Source organism: Misgurnus anguillicaudatus, chromosome 11, assembly GCF_027580225.2.
Source record: "Misgurnus anguillicaudatus chromosome 11, ASM2758022v2, whole genome shotgun sequence".
NCBI lineage: Eukaryota > Metazoa > Chordata > Actinopteri > Cypriniformes > Cobitidae > Misgurnus > Misgurnus anguillicaudatus.
Genome location: NC_073347.2, coordinates 6,199,244 through 6,219,068, shown reverse-complemented (window position 1 = coordinate 6,219,068; position 19,825 = coordinate 6,199,244). Strand labels below are relative to the sequence as shown.

At 41.2% G+C, this 19,825-nt stretch overlaps 1 protein-coding gene and 1 long non-coding RNA gene across 3 annotated transcripts in view; one reads left to right on the top strand and one right to left on the bottom strand.

Annotated features, from left to right (window-relative positions):
* The window catches only part of csmd1a (CUB and Sushi multiple domains 1a), a 696,936-nt gene that overhangs the window by 149,086 nt on the left and 528,025 nt on the right, over window positions 1-19,825 (bottom strand). For both annotated transcript variants that reach the window (XM_073872919.1, XM_073872920.1), the window contains exon 30: window positions 15,902-16,096. In XM_073872919.1, the coding sequence (XP_073729020.1) occupies window positions 15,902-16,096 (195 nt within the window). The remainder of the gene's footprint in view (window positions 1-15,901; window positions 16,097-19,825) is intronic.
* On the top strand, window positions 3,624-7,086 carry LOC129454954 (uncharacterized). The gene is made up of 3 exons (XR_012372031.1): window positions 3,624-3,808; window positions 4,814-4,903; window positions 5,263-7,086. It is a non-coding gene; the product is annotated as an uncharacterized lncRNA (long non-coding RNA).

Here is a 19,825-nt window from a genome sequence, read left to right as displayed (position 1 = left end):
TCGGTTACTATGGAAACGAATAAAAGATCTGTTTGGGTGAGAGAACTAAAAAAAGAAAGAAAAATCCTTCATTATTTAAAGGGATCTCACCTCTTTTTAATGAGCTTTGTCTAAAAGCTTGGGGTTGTGGCTTTGGTGGCGCATCAGTAGGGGATTGATGGCAAGAAAATTACAAGCGTGTAAAAAGTGTCAACTGGTCAGCGACCTTTAAACCGTTCAGCGTTTTCTCTTTAAGCCGTCACTAACAATATCACAATCAAATGATCTTATTTAGAAATGGCTAATTCACAAGTTGTAACCATTAAAGTACTTTGTAAATGCACGTTTATTGACCGTTAGCATGTCATGATGACCCCATTAACCATAAGTCAATGAGTAACACACAGTGGCATTTAACCTGGACCGATGCATATAGCACATGCATATAGATGCTGTTTCCATGCATGCATGCTGCCGCTGGAAGAAAGCACCTTAACATTCAAACCGAGTCTTCCCAGTCCCGCTCATCCTGATCTCCATATCCGCTACGAAGCCGTCTACCTTCACTCAGAGACACCACAGACTGAGACACAGCACGTAAACACATACACTATCAGATTCAAGAGCTTCAGTAATGCTCTTGGCCCAAAGATAATCTATGGATCTTTTCAGTATGAATTTAAAAGTGATACAATTTCAAATGCATTCATACAGTACATACGATGTTTTGTAGAGACAAAGTAGCTGCGTTTTCATTACCCTTTAAATTGACTTTGCGAATTAAAAAACAGCTAATGGAAACACGTCAATTTAGCATATATCACAAAAAAGTTTTTACGCTTGCATGAGGTGGTTTTTCAGGCAATTCATAAAATGCAAGTAATTCACATAATTATTATTGACGCTGTATGTACTAAAACCTCCTAGAAACATCTTAGTACGTGTCTCCTCCCAAGTATAAGATGATGTTTACACTCCTACATCTGTTTTGTTTTAAAATTATGTACTATTACCATCAATAAACACGTATACATTGTCGCTCCTTAGTATAAGGGGCATTCCTCGCCAAAAATGTTTGGATAATACTCTTACGTCTCCTTTGGTTAAAAATATGCCTAGTGCGGTGAATATTAACAAACATACCAACATCAGTCGACATGATGCTTGGATGACTTAACGCGAGAGATTTTGCATATATTACTAGTTAATGGAAACGCCATCATTTTGCAATAGTTTTTGTTGACAAAAATATCATTAAAGTTTTGCGCAAATCTGCAATGGAAACGCATACTGAAAATAAACGAGATATGGTGATTTTAGAAAACGTTGATGGTTTAGAATTTAAACTTTTTTGGGGCAAATTTGTGACACAATACAATGGCTACCAATAAACAAATATAGTAGCGCTCACATTGAGTTACTGTTGACGTGTGAAGGCAAGATAAAAAAGAATTTAACGTACTGTATGTAAGTTCTTATTGTGCGTTTACTGTGTGTAATTTGCCTCTTCCCATTTTCAAGGATATAATTTTATAAAGTTATGTGGCTGTGTCCAAATCGTGTCAGAAATTATCAACATTGTAACTGAGCAATTTGCGAAAACTCGTCTTTTGACAAAACCGACAGATTTTTAACTAGCATCTTAAATTTAGCTTCTTCAGATCAAAATGGCACTAAAAATAACATCCAGCAAACACCCACAAATCCTTCAGCAAACAAACAGACAACTCCTTAACACCAACAGCGGCGCTTGCTATTTTAAACATTGCAATCTTTCTCCATTTATTTTTTTAATGAGTGGTACATCTTCTCCTCACGTTGCCTCGGATTCTGCGTGGGCCGGCTCATGTCTCTCATGTGTCTCCACACGGCACACATTTGCATCACAAGCATGCGTCACTTGTATGACTTAACTCGTGAGAGGGAGCATCACACCCCATTAACTCCCAAATGATCTTGTTAAAGTAATTATCCTGGCCTGAAGCTCCTGTATATCAGTAATGGTTTGTGCATTACGTGCATTGTGTAGTGCTGGAGGTCGACACAATGGATAAACGCAGTGATGCTCTGCCTCTCCTTGCTGAAGGTGACATAAATAACAGATTTCGGAGACTAGAAATAAACTGAAGTGACAGACAATATGATGAAATGGGTCGTGAAACGGCAACATTTGCTTCACATCTCCGGTGCTTTGCCTACTCCATGCTTTGCGCGTGTCGCCACCCACCCTGTAAAGTGAAACCCGGGCCCGCCGCGCACATGGCCGCCGCCCCCCTAGATTTAATCTCGTGTGAGAAAGGACACCTCTGCTAAAAGGTCATAAGTAGCAAGCAAGCCATTTACCTCATTAGCTCATGTCCTTTAAACACGGGATATTGATAAAAAGAAGCTGTAATGACGGTGTATAAAAGCATGGGGAATGGCTAACAGCCTCTTGTCTGGCTTGTCCAACCTCACACCTCTCCATTAAAGAGCTCTGACTGAGGACGGCTAAAAGGATTAACCTCCACATGCTGCCATCTCCAAATCGATACTCCCAGAATGCTGCGAAATATCTCTGGAAATCTCTTGACTTTTACAACACAGTACTAACAGCTGATAACGCATAAACAAATATGAAATGGTCTGAATGTCACTGGTGAATAGATATATTTCACAGTTGACCAGCTCGACCAACTGTCCAAGTTATACTACAGAATTGCATCCACCAGCAAGACCGGGGCCAAACAGGGCTAAACAGAACTAGAAGAGGAAAGTTTAGCATCAAGACAAGGCTTTGTTTGAAAGTTTAAACCAGTTTTAAGGTCATATAAGCCTTGGGAAGTTTAAATACTTTGAATAAATAGTTTGATGGTATGTGTACCGTTCTCTGTGGTTGATTAGAAGTTCTGAGTGGTTGCTAAACAGTTGATATGTGGTTGCTACACTGTAAAAAATGATTCTGAGTTTTAGTCAGGTGGACAAGTAAAATCATGTCCTGTCAACTTGCAGTGTCTCACTACGCACTAGGATGAGTTATAACAACCTCAACTTAAAGGGAAATTTAAAACTTTAAATAAGGTGTTCATATAACAACAAAACATAGGTTGTTTCAATTTTTTTGCCTCATGCGCATGTGCCAGAATCTCTACGTCATAATGACGTACTACTTTAACGAATTTGAACAAGACGCGCCAGCGCCATTTTCTGCACGAGAGGACGAGATCGCTACACGAGTTGCTGATGGGAGAAAAAAGAAGACGAAGGAGCTCTTATTTGAACGAGATGTATTTTTATAGTAAGTATACCCCGATTTGTTCTTTCTTTCATGTAAAAAATAGGCTTGTTTTGTTTGTGTATTGATTTAAGACAACTTGATTGGTAAGTTAACGTTAATCAGGAGCCACACGCACATTTTTGCTAGCTATGCAGTGTTAGACACCGAGCTGTTAGACACGTGAGCAGAAAGAGAAGTCGTCTTTGACTAGTGTAAGTTAATGTTGGTAAATAGATACAAACGTGTACAGTTACTTAGCATGTTAATTGGTGTAAAATGGCCCAAAATAGCTTTTTCGCATGGTTTAAAGTTTTCAGGCACCGTGACGGATCTCCGGCGGGCGGCGTTGGCTGCGAATTTAAAAAAATATATATATTAATATCATTTCGCGTTCATGCGTTCACCCACAAATAGGATGAGAGGAACACATCTTTTTCTCTCAACCAAACTAAACTAGCCAATCAGAAGTAGAATGGGGCGGGTCTTTAAGTGTGGTTGAGAGATCCAGCTGCAGGTACCGAGCGGAGACCGGAGATGTCACGTAGCAAGGAAACGTAGTCCGCAGGATGGAAAGTAAGTTTATAAAGAACAGGAAAGATATGACCTAATTGATAAAGCACTTAAATAAGTGGCGCTGGGCATGGATGGACGGAATAGGCAGAGACATGCAGCATTTTAGAAGAAATTAAGAGAAGCAGGTGCTTGCATTTCAAATGCTGTCTCACGAGATCAATATAAAGTTGCATTTGTGTCAAAACGTTTTGCTTGCATTATAATATTCTCTACGCACATGCGTTAACGCGCGCATCCACGTGAACCAGATCCCACATAATCCTGACAAAAACACACATTCGCTGATGGTTTGTGAATCTAATTTGCGTGTTTGCGTTAACGCGTGCGATTACAGAATAGTATAATGACACACTCGTAGATCTGGTTTGCCTGCATGTGTGTGTGAAACGCGTAGATCTTGACTGTAATGCTTTGCCAAAAGATTAATGCAAAAAACAAATGGACTTGACTAAATTCCTGGGTGTCTGAAAAGGCAAAGTCACATCATCATTTGAATTATAAACTGTAATGTTGCAGTATCCACTTCAAATTTAGGGTGCAAAGGTTGCTTGGTGTTCACTAATAAATAATAAATCTGTATTAAATGCCACCACTTATTATTCTATAAACATGTTTTAACCAATGGTGAATCTCATTTGTGTGCCCTATTATAACCATGCATATATGCAACCAAAGATTTTTAAATTCCTCATAGATCTATGTAACTTATTTTTACTCTTAAAGTGCACTACATTGATTTAAGTGCACTCCTGGTTTAAGTGACATCAGCTGGTTACGTCTACTATTAAATCTTATTTTGGTGCTGAACAAAAGGTAACAAACAACTGTTGTTGTACCACATCACTGGTAATTTATTTACAACAAAAGTATGCAAAAAGTGTACATATTTGAAATTAATGTTTTTATTTTTCAAGACAGAGGGGGAGGGGGTGAAAGGATAAATGAAAAGAAAAACAAAGGATTGAACCAATAAAGGAGGTACTTTAATCATCATATATTTTACAGACAACAAACCAAAGGATGAGGACTGCAGCATTGCTTGGGCTGCCGTGATACATGCGAGAGACTCCATCTAAATTCATGAAGATATGCGAGGTAAGCTGAAACCTTTAAGGCATTGTTTCCCAATCCTGGTCTTCGGGCACCCCCTCCCAGAAAGTTTTAGATGTCTCCTTATTTAAAAAACCTAATTTGACTCATCAGCCTCCTTCCAAAATGGTAAACATGTGTCCCTAACAAGCTGATGAGTTAAATCAGGTGTGTTAAATAAGGAGACATCTAAAACTTTCTGGGAGGGGGTGCTCGAGGACCAGGATTGGGAAACACTGCTTTAAGGCAAAACAAGGGAAAATTGAACATTAGATCTCTTAATTTGCAGGGGTCTGGGGACTTTAAATTGTTTGTGAAATTGGTTATAAGTAATAGTACCTTAATTTTCTTTTCATTCTACAAAGCCCAGTGACCATGAAGAGGATGTGATCAAGGGCGTGGTGATCGGAATCCTAGTGGTTGTGGAAAATGCGGAGCCTTTTCCAGAATTCTACAATGACGTTGCCCTGGTGATTGAGGAAGAAGTGGTGATGCGTCACCCTGAGTGACATACCTAATGCTTTTCTGAACCTGATTGGCCTGGTGTACGCATTAAACCTTGACTATCCAAAGGAATTAAAATTCACTTTTGAAGTGATACAGCGCCTGTTCATTGGAGTTGGATCACACTCTTGCACCGCAAGAGTTCACTCTTTGAAGAGCAAGTTGCTGAGATAAGAAACTATTTTCTTCTCCTTGTTACTATAAGCATTTACAGTGTTACACTGTTTTAAAGTTTAAGACCATTGTTATTTTAGATATTATTGTTTTAAGGGGATGCTCCATCGTTTTGTCATATTAAACTGTTATTACCTTAAAGCAATAGTTCACTTTGAAATTAAATTCTAATGTTTTGGCTTGCCTCGGGGGCGTCCGGGATGTGGGTGTCTTTGTTTCCGTGGTGGTTTCGCTTTTGATGTTTTTGGGTCGGGCTGTTGTTGTCTGTCGGTCGTGTGGTGCAGGTCTGTGGTCACTTGGTAGGCATAGCCTCGAGGAGCATTCACGGTGAGGTCCAGATTGGACGGCTGTCCATCGTAGGTGCACATTGGTGGCCTTGGACGCGAGGCGGGCGGTTTGTGTGAGAGAACGAGCACTGTTTGCATTGTTTTTGCCCCTTGTGCACAGCCGCGTCTGTGCTTGGTCTGCGCATGCGCCGGAAGTGATCTCTCGCACGTGTACGTCACTCATTGTTTACACAGAACAGAGATTGTAGGTAAGACAGCTAATAGAAATTGTACTAATTTGTGCTTATCCGGGATGTTTAAACCGACATGAAAGAAAACAATTACGTATGCTCGCGCGAACTCATCCAGGAGATCACTTCCGGTGCATGCGCAGACCAAGCACAGACGCGGCTGGGCACAAGGGGCAAAAACAATACAAATAGTGTTCGTTTTCTCGCACAAGCCGCTCGTTTCGTGTCTTGGGCCATCGGTGTGTGCTTGTGATGGGCAGTTGTTTGGTTTGGACTTCTCTGTGCATGCTCTTTGGGGTTGCGTTTGGTAGGTGACCATGGACCTGCATTGTATGACTGACGGACAACAGCGGTTTGACCTAGGAATATCAAGGGTGGAGCTGCCGCGGAGGCCGGGACACCTGCATCTTGGATGCCCCTGAGGTAAGCTAAAACGTATAAAAAATTTATTTTAAAGTGAACTATACTTTTAACTGGGAAGAGTTGGTGCATCCCTCTGTCATCTTGGTGCGTGCACTTAGGGGCTGTGGCGTGCGGCGACACTTTGGTGGCACTTGGCTTGGCCCAGTTCATTCGGTGGAGCAGAACGGAGATGGAGTTGGAAATGACCAAACACATCCACGTTTTCCCTATTTGATACGAGTAGATATGCGATCAGGTGTGGAGGCACAAAATAAAACGTGGCGCTTTTAAAAGTGGGTTTAAAAGGGTAACTATAATTATTATGAGAGGGAGAAGGGGAGCAGATTTTTTAGGCGAGTCGAAGTACTCCCAAAAGTGCTATTCCACCATACATTATGGTTGCCCTTTTTAACCCGCTTTTGGAAGCGCCATGTTTTGTTTTGTGCCACCATGTTTGATCGTATGTACTCGTATTAAATGGGGAAAACAATGTGTTTGGTCATTTCTGGCTTCATCTCTGTTTGGTGCCATTGAATGGACTGGGCTGGGCTAGGTGCTGCCGGGGTGTCGCCAAGCGCCGCAGTTCTTAGGGGAATAGTCTACTCATTTTCAATGTTAAAATATGTTATTACCTTAACTAAGAATTGTTGATACATCCCTCTATCATCTGTGTGCGTGCGCGTGGGCGCTGGAGCGCACTGCGACGCTTCGATAGGATTTAGCTTAACCCCATTCATTCAATGGTACCATTTAGAGATAAAGTTAGAAGTGACCAGACACATCGACGTTTTTCCTGTTTAGGACGAGTGGTTGTGCGGGCAAGTTTGGTGGTACAAAATAAAACATAGCGCTTTTCTAAGCGGATTTAAAAGAGGGACTATATTGTATGGCGGAATAGCACTTTTGGGAGTACTTCGACTCGCCTGAAAAGTCCGCTCCCCTTCTCACTCTCATAATGGGAGAGGGAGGGTGTTACTGCGCCAAGTCGAAGTACTCCCAAAGGTGCTGTTACGTCGTGGAATATAGTTCCTCTTTTAGAAAAGCACTACGTTTTATTTTGTGCCACCAAGCTTGCTTGTGTAGCTGCTCGTCTTGGGTGGGAAGGGCGTTGATGTGTTTGGTCACTTCTAACTTTATCTCTAAATGGTACGGTTGAATGAATGGGGCCAAGCTAAATGCCATCGAAGCGTCGCAGCGCGCTCCAGCGCCTACGTGCACGCGCCCAGATGATAGAGGAATGTATCAACAATTCTTGGTTGAGGTGGTGACATGTTTTGGTGTTGAAAATGAGTGGACTATTCCTTTAGGTGCGCGCGCTGGGATGGTGGAGGTGTGTGTTGACTCTTCTTAGTTAAGGTAATAACATGGTTTAATATGACAAAACAATGGAGTATCGCTTTAAGTGTAACATTGGTATTCTTGAAATTTTTTTAAACAGACTGTTCACTTGTTACCTTGTTCTACTTCCTCTTTCCTTGTCATGTTAGACATTTGATTGGGAATTAAAGACACTGTTTTATTTGAAGTTGTTAAACACAGGAACAACTTTACATGAATAATTCACTATAAGCTGTTAGGAAAATCTGATAATGACAAGGAGAGTTATTTGTACTATTTTGGCTCTTAAATGGTTCTGTGCATAGTAGAGCTGCACGATAGATCGCATGCGATACCATGCACATCTCGTCGGTTCCTTGATTGGTAGTAAATCGGCATCAGCTGCTTTCAGATGGAGCTGCATTTACTACACAGAGCCGTAGTTCACTGACAAGCTGGGCCATATCGCATGCATGTCGCAGGCAACACGTCCGCGATAGTAAATGTGAAATTGCCCCGAGTGTCGGTGGACTGCGTCTCTGTGTGGTGGGTGCCGCTCCATCTGGGGGCGGCTGGTGGCGATTTGCTACTAGTCAAGGAACCGGCATTACTTACAAGATGCGCGTGACAATCGCATGCGACTTATTGTGCAGCCCGAGTGCATAGAGAAGTTTGCACGTGTTTTTGTGAGGTGTATATTTTAACATTGGTATTCTAGAATTTTTTTTAAACAGACTGTGTTCTTGTTACCTTGTCCTGCTTCTCTTTCCTTGTCATGTCTGACATTTGATTGGGAATTGAATTATTTGAAGTTGTTAAACACAGCTTATAGTGAATTCTTCATGTACAGTTGTTCCAGCAATGAAAATATCTGATACCATTCTCTAAGAATGAGTCTGTGCATAAAGAAGTTTGCATGTGCTTATGTGAGCTGAATATATGTGAGGGTTTTTCTTGTAATGTTTTCATATCTTTGCAAGGAAAAATAAATGCTGAGAGTTTCAATTTTGCAGTTGTGTTGATTTCATTTAAAAAAATCTGGTTTCAGGCAGATATCTAGAACTTCTTGTCAAAGAAAGCAATGAAGTCTAATAAACTCAAAAAGTTAAGTTGTGATGTTGAGGAAAACTTACTATTTTATGTCAATTAGACTTTGTTAATGGTTGTGAAAACATGAAAAATTAAGTTCAACCAATATGTTTTTAAGTTTACTTAACAAAAAAATCTAATTGCTTATTAATTGATATGGTACGTTGGCCCAATTTACTGCAAGTTATTTCAACAAATACATATAAGTTGAGTTAACTTAACTCCTAATGTTGGCTAAACTTAACTGGGTCAATGCAATAAGATGACTTGACCAAGTCAAGTTGTGTCAACAAATCATTTTTTACAGTGTAGGGTGTACTAGGTGGGTTGGTAGAGTATTCTTGAGAGTTGTCAGGGTGTTGCTAGACATTTGCCCAATTATTTTTGGTCATTGGAAAGGTAGTAGAGTTCTCAACGGGTCAGGTCAAAAATAAAAGCAAATGAGTTGGGTCGGATAGGACCTCGGGCTTAATCTTTTCCGCTCAGTGAAAAAAATTATTAATTATCGCTGCTGTTCACTGTAAAGAAAGTCTGGCTGCTGCTTGCACCGTGCATCACGGAGAGGGGCGGGGGTAGACCTGACACCGCTGCGTGCACGCCTGTTGCCTGGAGAAGAAGATGGAGTTGGAGAAAAGTTACTACAGGAGGGGTAGCCGCTGGCTGGGTACATGTTGGAGTTCTTTTTATTTATTATTGTGTGATTTTTATTCAAGGCATATTTATATAGCCTATTTATATATTTAAAGTTTATGGTTTCAGTTGTTTGTATTCTTAAAAGGTATGAACATTAAAGGTTGATTTGAATTCCCGTCTGCTGGTCATGATAATACGTGTATGAGAAGAAAAAAAGGTGTGGGTGGCGGCGGCGGGCCGCGGGTCAAGTTCGGGCAGATAATTCATGTTGATGTGTCGGGTTACATCGGGTCCAGGCTTTAAAAGCCAAGGCCGGGTTGTAATTTTCAGGCCCGTTGAGAACTCTAAAAGGTAGCACCAACCGTTTGCTAGGGGATTTCAGCATGGTTCGCAAAGTCACTAGACAATAGCTACATTTACATGGACACATTTTGCCTCCATCGGATTAAAATCCTTCCGATTAATAAATCCTATCATAGCGTTTACATGAACACTTAATAATGTGATCGGATTGATGTGCGTGTTTATATGACACAAGATTTACATCAGATTTGATCATTTGACATGCGCACATTGCACAAATATAGTTTCACGCTGTTTCAAGATTTGCTTTGTGCCTCACTGATTAAAAAAGCTGCAGCAAAAACACCCACTCACGTGTGCCCAAAAAGCGTATTTTACTTCACGCGGTGCTGCAGGCACCGTTCGCGAGAGCGAGTCCAAACACACGCGTTTGTGGATCAGAGAATAAATCATGGACTGACCGGACAACGCTGTCTTGTATCACTTTATGGGGAATTGGATGGATAATAGGAACAAGATGAGCAAGACAATCACTTCTTGTGACTTCCTTCAGCAAAACAAACTCGAGTTATTTGCGTCACATGTCATTACGGAAATTCTACGTCATTGCACGTGTGCATATGCTCCACACTCCCGTCCTGTAGGTGGCGGAAATGCACCTTTCAGTGCGTTTGCCAACCGCCATTAAAAAAAGAAAAGATGGCACATGCGCAGAGCCTCCCAGTTTCAGTTATCCATCCGATCAAGTGTATACAGTACATGTCATTTTGAGCGGATTACAAACGGTATAAACCACCCCTAACAAGCGGATTAGATTTTTAATCAGATTGGCACTTTTTAGTCCGATTGAGGTGTTTACATGGAGCATTTTTATTCAGATTGATCATTTAAACGGATTACAAATGTCCATGTAAACGCAGCTAATGTTACTTTAGGTGTTCGCTACGGTAATCTGAGTGGTTGCTAGGCAGGGTAACACTTTATTTCACTAGTCCACTTTAGACATTTTACTAATTATAAGTAGCTTTGCAACTACTTATCAACCACCAGTCTTTACAGTATTAGACGACTGTCTGTTTAAAGGGATAGTTCACCCAAATTCCTTTACTTACCCCATTGGGTGGGAGTTTCTTTATTCTGTTAAATAAAATATTTGATAAGTAATGGTAAGCAGACAGTTGACTGTACCCATTGAATGCCATAGTATCTGTTTCTCCTACTATGGTAATCAGTATAAAAGTAATTCAGAATAAAGAAACTTATACATGTTTAGAACAACATGAGGGGCAGGTAAATGATAACAGAATTTTCATTTTGGGGTGAACTATCCCTTTAAGATCTATTTACAATTAGGGCGCACTCACATTATCCAAACCAAACCATGCCCCAGCGCGATTGTCACCCCTCCCTACTCCCCCAGGTGCACGCACTCACACTGTACTTTTTATCGATCCGAGTCCGGGGGCACTTTCGTCAAAAAGCAGGAAGTAAAGCTCTCTTTTAACACTGGAACCCATCGTAATGATAAGTCTGTGTTTTTTATTCGGAGTCATTTGGTGCGCGATTACAGACAGCCCTCTCACGTGTCATCATATTGATTAGTTGATCTGTCACGTGGGCAGCTTCGGACATTCATGTAACCCCGCTGCTCGCATCAAAAGGTTTTTACGGAGGCAGATGAACGTGAGTGGTCGCGCAACTGACGTCTTCACCTTTTGAATCGTGCTCAGGCGCGATTGCGCTCACACCACAGCCTTCCGCGCCTGAGCCCAAGTGAACCGCGCCCTTTTAGGGCATTGATAGGGTGTTACCAAGCGGTTGCTAGGGTGTTCTGTGTGGTTTCAGCAGGAGTCGCCGGATGTGGTTAGGTTTGAGTGGTTGCTAGGCAATTGAAAAGTGGTTGCTAAGGGTGTGCGAGGTGGTTTGCTAGATTATTCTAGGCAGATGCCAGGGTGTTGCTATAGATTTGCCCATGTTGCCCATTATTTTTGGGGCATTGCAAAGGTAGTATCAACCAGTAGGCTAGGGGGTTTTACATGGTTTCACCATGGTTCACACAGGGGTTAGACAATGTTAGGTGATTGCTAAGATTTTCTAGGCTGTCGATATGTGGTTTTTAATGGTGTACTAGGTGGTTTGGCCAATTTTTGGGGGGCATTTTAAGGGTGGTTGCTATGGTGTTCATTGTGGTTTCTTCATGGTTGGCACAGTCACTAGACAATGTAAGGTGGTCGCTAATGTGTTCTGAGTGGATGCTTTACAGAAATTTGGTGTTTGCCAAATTACTTTTAGGGCATTGGAAGGGTGTTACCAAGCGGTTACTAGGGTGCTCTGTGTGGTTTCAGCATGGTTTGCACAGTCGCTGGACGTTGTTAGGTGATCGCTAAGGCGTTTTGAGTGGTTGTTAGGCAGTTAAAATGTGGTTGCTAGGGTGTTCTAGGTGGTTTGCTAGATTATTCTGAGCAGATGCCAGGGTGTTGCTATACATCTGCCCATGTTGCCCACTATTTTTGGGGCATTGCAAAGGTAGTGTCAACCAGTCACTAGGGGGTTTTACGTGGTGTCACCATGGTTCAGACAGTCGTTAGACAATGTTAGGTGATCACTAAGGTTTTCTAGGCAGTTGATATTTGGTTTCTATGGTGTGCTAGGTGGTTTGCCCAGTTTTTAGGAGGGTCACCAAGCAGTTGCTAGGGTGTTCTATGTGGTTTCAGCATAGTTTGCACAGCCACAAGAGAATGTTAGGTGGTTGCTAAGGCTTTCTGAGTGGTTGCTAGGCAGTTGTTATTCAGTTACTAGAGTGACTAGGCAGTTGCTAGGGTGTTTCTATGATGTAACAAGGTCATTGGTAGATGACAACAACTGACAACAATACTGCTTTAAAAATTATATGTTTAACCCTGCTCCCATTATTTACAACACGTGATATCGACCGAGCACCACCTCTCCAGGATTCAGTTGTCTGCGCTAGACATACTCACTTGACTAATAGTGGAGCCGGGGGGATTTTAAGCAAGCAGAAAGCTAATGGATTGTGTGAACGTGGGTCTGCGTACACTCCGTACATCTGATTGCGATCAAATAAAGCATCTCTCATGACACAATCAGATGATTATGTTAGCTCAACAATGACCTGTATAGGAATATGTCTCTACCCCACGGTAACAGCTCATGCATAAAGATGGGCGAAGCAACGTGCTGGAAATTCCATCAATGAGGACAAACAAAATGTTCCTGGAGTGCAGAAGTGAGGCTGTTGACAAAGGGCATCAACAGCTTTCCATCTCTATCATAAGAGCTTAAATAACCAACGTTTGCTACTGAGGTGTAAGAACTCCTTACTTGACCTTCAGATTGAGGTCAATGATGCTCAAATGCTAAACGCTGCATGTTCATTTCTCTAACCCGCTGTTGTTTTTGAACATGCTGGGTTCAGAGGGCGCACAGCTGGTAAGATTGCACTTCTTCTATCGTGTGGTTCGAGCCATTACCACAAATCACCAGGAACAACTTTAAAGTCAAGTGTGTCATTTCTGCACCGCTAGCAGCATTAGAGAGAACTGCAATTGTCGTGTGGGGCCAGACTTGGTCACCATCACAACATTAACTTAACCAATGATGCGATTTTGGAGTGGGCAGTTTGTCCAAACCACGAATCAGACGAGCGTGCCATTTTAAACTTCATTTTATTTGGTTTAATTCAATGTGAAAATTCAGTTTGGTACAGCTAGTTCAACTACTCAGCAAGCAATTGTGTGTTTAAAAGATGTCTCATAGTCGCTCAAACACAGCCCAGATGTCTAGGCTAAAACTAAATTTGAGCTGTGAGTGAATATTTAACAACGTCTAACAATAACCCAAAAAGAATTGAATAAATGAAATCAAACACCTTGCAATCATTGTTGACTTTGCATACATAAGAAATATCATATTTCTCGCAAGTTTGCCAAAAACAAATTCAAGGTTCGGGCGTCACTAGCAATTTTTGGCCCTATGAAAGAATATATGGTTGGGCCCCCTACCACGCCCATTTCACACCAAACATACAAGCCAACCACCTAGCTATCTAAAATCTTTGTCTGCAATTTAATAATACAGACCTATTTCTTTTGACCACTATTATCAGTATTTATTACACGGCTCTCTGGAATGCTTGATTCTGATTGGTCAGTTGAGACATTTGCAGGTTCGTTCTTTTCAAATAATAACCGCTCCAAAGTAATAACGCATAGCCGGTTACTTACGATTAAAATCGCTTCGCGCCAATAAAGACCAATTAAGATTACTGTTTGGCGCCATCTTGTGACAAACACTGGACAACCACAAATAAGAATGGAAAATTTTGACATTAATTTTAACATGTACGGAAAAAACAAAACATTTAAACAGTGGATAGAAGAACGAACAACGACAAGACAGAGAGCTTACTGAAACTCAACTTGACAAAATAGAGCATGACAGCTACGAAGCCAACACTCAAAGAAATACAGAATGGGCATTAAAACTTCTCAAAGACTGGCTAAAAGAGAAATAAATGGAGACAGACAAGTATGAAGCAGAGGATCTTAATAAGGTATTACGATCATTTTATGCATCTGTGCAAAGTTTCGCGGAAGGATAAAAATGTTAATTTAAAACAAATATGCCAATAAAATGTTTAAAATTCATATTCATGTCCGTTTTTTTCTTATGTGACAAGTAGCCGTGTAATAAGCGGGATAATGTAGAGGCAGCCGGTAGTTATCGGGAAAATAAGCCCCTTCAGTGTGATACACTGATCACACTGTCGGGGCTTATTTCCCGATAACTACCGGCTGCCTCTACATTATCCCTTACATAGTCACAGACCTACAATGTCTGTTACTATAATTTCTTGTGCACATGTAAATTTAATTGAAAAATATAGTACAGTAATCAAATATCAGAGAAAATGCTAAAGCTGAAGAACGCAGAGTAAAGAGGGCCCAGCTAAGGATGTTGGCAATGTGACAGTCCTCATCTGGGGTCCTCAAAATGCATGGGCCCTTAGAATCGCTCTAAGCCTACCCACGTTTATGGCGCCCCGTCAAGGGTTACTCATAGCCGAACTACTGCATAATGAGTCTATAGTTAACCTAGATGGTGACATGAAGGCTATTGCTCGCTGGGTACACACTTTACCTTTATGGGTGGCTCCAGATTGATAATTCATCAACCGGATTTTTGATATCTAGTTTCTTTGCCAAAGCAGGAAAAATAAGAACATGTATTGCAAACCACCTTCTGCCATTTATCAAACAAAAATACAGTATTTGGTCAAACTCATGGATCATTTGACCCCTGTTGACCAAAACACAAAGAAATGCAAGACTAGCATGTGCCAAGAAGTTAGCTGGAAAAATAAAAGAAAGGTCTGAGGTTGACAGGAGATGTGTGGATGAGTGACACTTTTCACCATCCAAGCTCTCTCATCTGTCACAGCGGGACAAAGACCTGCGTGCCTCTTCCTCAAGGCCTCTGTCGGCATATGTCTCTCTCTTAGTAAGCTAATGGAGGCTGCAGACATTTTTCTGAAGCCAGATGAATAACGGTGTATTGGCAGTGTGACAGAGCAGAACTTTGCACGAAGCAAAGGCCTAAATCAATTAACTCTCGAGATTGCAAACAACAAAAGGAATACTGTCTCTGAAGAGACTGCTGCTAATGCCTTTGGACGAAAGAGTGCTTAATCACATTAACGTGCATCAATACTCTGTATTTAAAACTCCAGGACAATAAAAGCAAAAACAGGGTTATAAACTCAAAAGAACTGCCGGGCAATCTACTAAAATACATGGAAAAATAAGCAATTGATTTGACTGTCTGACTTACATAGTAGGTACATTTAAAGGTTATTGCTACATTTCTAAGGTCCTTGATGTGTTATGGGTTGTTAATAAGTGATTGTTTAGTGCACTAGTCTAAGGTCTAACCCAGTGTGTACACTATTCTGGAAGAAATGTCTTAATGTAAATCTATGGGATTTTCTTGCCCTTTATATCAAAGTTGCCAATGTTTGTTTAGAAAACCCATTGTTGGGGTCTTACCTTTACATTTAGGCAGAGCTTTGTCCCATACAGGTTTCCCATCAGCCCCAATGACACAGGTGAGAGTGGGCGGCCCCGCAATGGTGTAACCCGACTCGCACTGATATGTCACGGTTGATCCCAGCTTGTAGTCCATTCCCAGCCTGGTTCCGTTCATAACGTTTCCCGGGTCGAAGCAGGCTTCTCGTGGCTTTTCTGTAAAATCAAAACATAACATGGATATCCTTCAGTTTCTGCAAGTATCTTTTAGTCTGTAATAGCTAAAGATTCTGCACAGGAATACAAACAGCAACTCAAGTTGAAACCAACAAATCACAATGATGACATCATAAATGTAGTCTTTAATTCAAATCATGAGGATGCATTTTTCAGAGTCTCTCATTTTTCAGAGTCAAAGTTCAATTCCAATTCTCAAGAACGCAAGTACAGAGGACACATGAAAATACCCGAATGTGTTCTTGATATCGAGAATGCATTGAGTGCAGACTTCGACGCTGAAATCGCGTTACGCCCCAGAAGTCATTGCGGCAAAACAATGGCGGAGGTCATGTAACGAACAGGAAGATCGCACACATCTCAATTCTCCCAAGTGCGTTCTGTGTTCTCGCGACCTTCTGAGTTCGTTCTTCCAAGTTCGCCTGGCAAGACCAATCTCCATGAGAACGCAAGTCCGTTCTTTGTGTTCTTGGAATTGAGAAGCAGCCTCTTTGTGTTCTGGAGTAAAAACAGGTGATTGGCTTTTCTAACTGTAATGCGGGATGTCAAATTAAGTCTCTCATGACGTGTGACAGCCCAGACTCGAACCTGCGTGGCACTTATGACATGTTGCGAGCACATGGGTTACCGCTGTGCCACAACTCATTTTCATTTGGAATTCCAACAAACTTGGAATGAAGCAATGGCCCATACATTTTAAATATGCAAATAAACGCGCAAAGAAATAAATAATCCGCCACAACTGTAATTGAATGAAAGCATCTTTGACCCTTAACAAAACTAATCAGATGCACAGTCATATCTCATGTTTACTGCCAGCCGTCGGCACAGCATGAGAACGAGAGGCAGTACGCGAGTGGAAAAACGAGAGAGACAGTAAGTGTAAAAGGAAAGCAGAACGTGGCTTGGGGGCATTATGCATTAGAGTTTGTAAGCACCGGGGGAGAGGCAGGTGAGCGCGACGGGGTAGCGAAAGACTCTGTCTCTGTCCTTCTGCCACCCAACACCGGGAGAAGGACAGTTGGAGAAAGATCCGGAGGTGGCGCTTGGAGATGCTGCCAAACAACTTGACAGTTAACAGCTCTCTGCCTGCGCCTTTAGGGAAGCGAGAAAGTGGGAAGGAGGTTGAAAGATTCTATCGGTGAAATTGCAAGTGTGCAACACAATCTCGCTTGTATTGCCGCAACAACAGAGGGATTAGGAGTGCAGCTGGGGTGTGCGGTGCAGCCTCAGGATACAGCCACTTATCTTCACATGCATTTTCAAGGCCAAAAAAATTTAGAAACTTCAGTCATACTAATAAGGGAATGATTGTCATTGAATTAAAAGGCAAATTATTACAAAAATGTCCTAATATGTACCATTTAGGCACAGATAGTTAATATTTGGTATTAATATGTACCCTTGGAGTACTAATATGAACTCCTTATTGTAGGTGCAAAGGTGTAGTTTCCGAAAGGGTTTTGCCCTGGTATGCCTCATACATCTTGAAAAGTGAAGCCGCTGGCTCTTTGATCGCCCCCTGGTGGCTGGCTAAGTCATAAACTTTCAGTAAAAGTTGCCGAAAGATGATTTTGGTCCTTTCAAGTAGTTGTTATCACGGTGATATATGTTGTCCAAGTGTCCTTTATTGTGATAAGTTTCATTTTAGCTAGTAATTTGATGCTATAGAAACGGGGCGTGTCGTTATGATTGGCGTGATTGAATTGGGTGCGCGAGCGTTTGGGCGGAAGTTTGATACCGCGGCTCCGCGTCTGGCTCCACGGACAATTCCTTCTGCACATACCTTGGCTCCAAACTGACATTTTTACGTAAGATGGCGGCGACCGTAGTCGGACATTTTTGGCTTCAATTCATTACAATGGAGGGAGGCGACCTCGTGTCGTCCATCTTTTTTTACAGTCCATGGCTGCAGTACAAGTCAGAAACCACGCCCTCTCCATGCAAACAAATGGGACTCGGCTTTAAAATTTTCCGAAAGATGTTTTTGATCCATAAATGTAGTTGTTATCACGCTGATATATGTTCGTTCATTTTTGTGAGAAGTTTAATTTTATCTAGTAATTTGATGCTATAGAAACAAGGCGTGTCATTATGATTGGCGTGGTTGAATTGGGTGTGCGAGCGTTTGGGCGGAAGTTTGATACCGCTGCTCCACCTCTCGCTCCACAGACAATTCCTTCTGCGCATACCCTGGTACCAAACTGACGTTTTTACGTAACATGGCAACGCGCATGGTGGGACATTTTGGCTTCAATTCATTACAATGGAAAGAAAGTGCCGTCACGTCGGCCATCTTTATTTACAGTCTATGGTATTGCTCCATGACAGTAGCTAAGTTTCTATTGCAGATTTGCGCAAAACGTTAGTGTTACGGAGACGTAACAGTATTATCCAAACATTATTGGCAAGGAAAGTCTCTTCAAATAATGATTACTGTATGCGAATAAACTTTCTATTGCAGTTTTGCAAATTACAATTTTTTTCCGAATTGCCTGAAAAAAACACCTCATGCGAGCGTATAAACTTTTCTGTGATATATGGGAGTTTTTGCAAAATTTACATTATTGCATTGGCCGTATATGTCAATTTGCGCAATTAAAAGAGCAATGGAAAAGGAGCTACTGTAGCTAAATATTCAAACAAAACATGAAAATAAGTTTAATCAATAATAAAACAACCTATTTATTCTGCATTTTAATGTCATCAGATAGTAGTGCAGCACATTCATGTTTAAAAATATAATTGATTAGAAGCCAATGCGAAAATAGCAGTTGGTCCAGCATCATTTACTTGCAAATGCTTCTTGATTTGATATTTCGTTATCCAAGACATTTAAAACTAGCTTTAACTCTAAGCATTTAAATAATTTGTGGGACCACTGTGGATAATGTTTTTCTGTTTATCAAGCTGTAATGTTTTTCCTTGAGCTATGCGAGTCCTTTGGACTGTGATATTCTTATGTTTTTCTTCACCTGGTAAGTGAGTTAATAATTGTGCTTACTGGTGTGTGATAAACAATAGCAGATTGAAGATTGGTTTTATATAAAGGAACACAGTGAGCGGATGACTATACAAAACTAATTAACAGAATATCTAACAATAAAGAGAAAAAAATTCCCTTCGGTTGTCATACTTGACACGTTCTAATTAAAGCCATAAACCCTTAGCCACATTTAAAAACAGAAAATGTGGCTGTATTGCAAAGCCAGGAAGATAAACAATAAAATATTCATACTCTGAAAATACCTGTGTAGATGTGGACAGGGCCTAAGATTAGATCAAAGTCACACCCTTTTCTATGCAGTTTGACTGTTCATCCACAAGCAAACCCAGTATCACATGACTGAAACCGAACTTTGATAAAAACTCCTGCCAGGATGAAGATTTTTAGAAACTCCAGTTGTAGTTGGTGAAACTGGCCTGTGATGTGCTGAGGGGAAACAATGGCTTCTGATTGGTCAACATTACTTGACAGCACTTCATATTGGGGTTTTGCATGGCAGGGATATCAAACGCTAATTGGCTTTTAGTGTGCTACGTCACAGATTTGCGTCATTTCCGTCTTTCGTTTCAGTCGGTGTACGTTTGAAATTCCCGTCGTGACAGAGGGAAGCCGGATTAAGGTTATCATGGATTAAATTAATAACTTTTATACTTCTCTGTACGTTACTCCATATACTCCAGAGAGGACCACGGCTGCACACA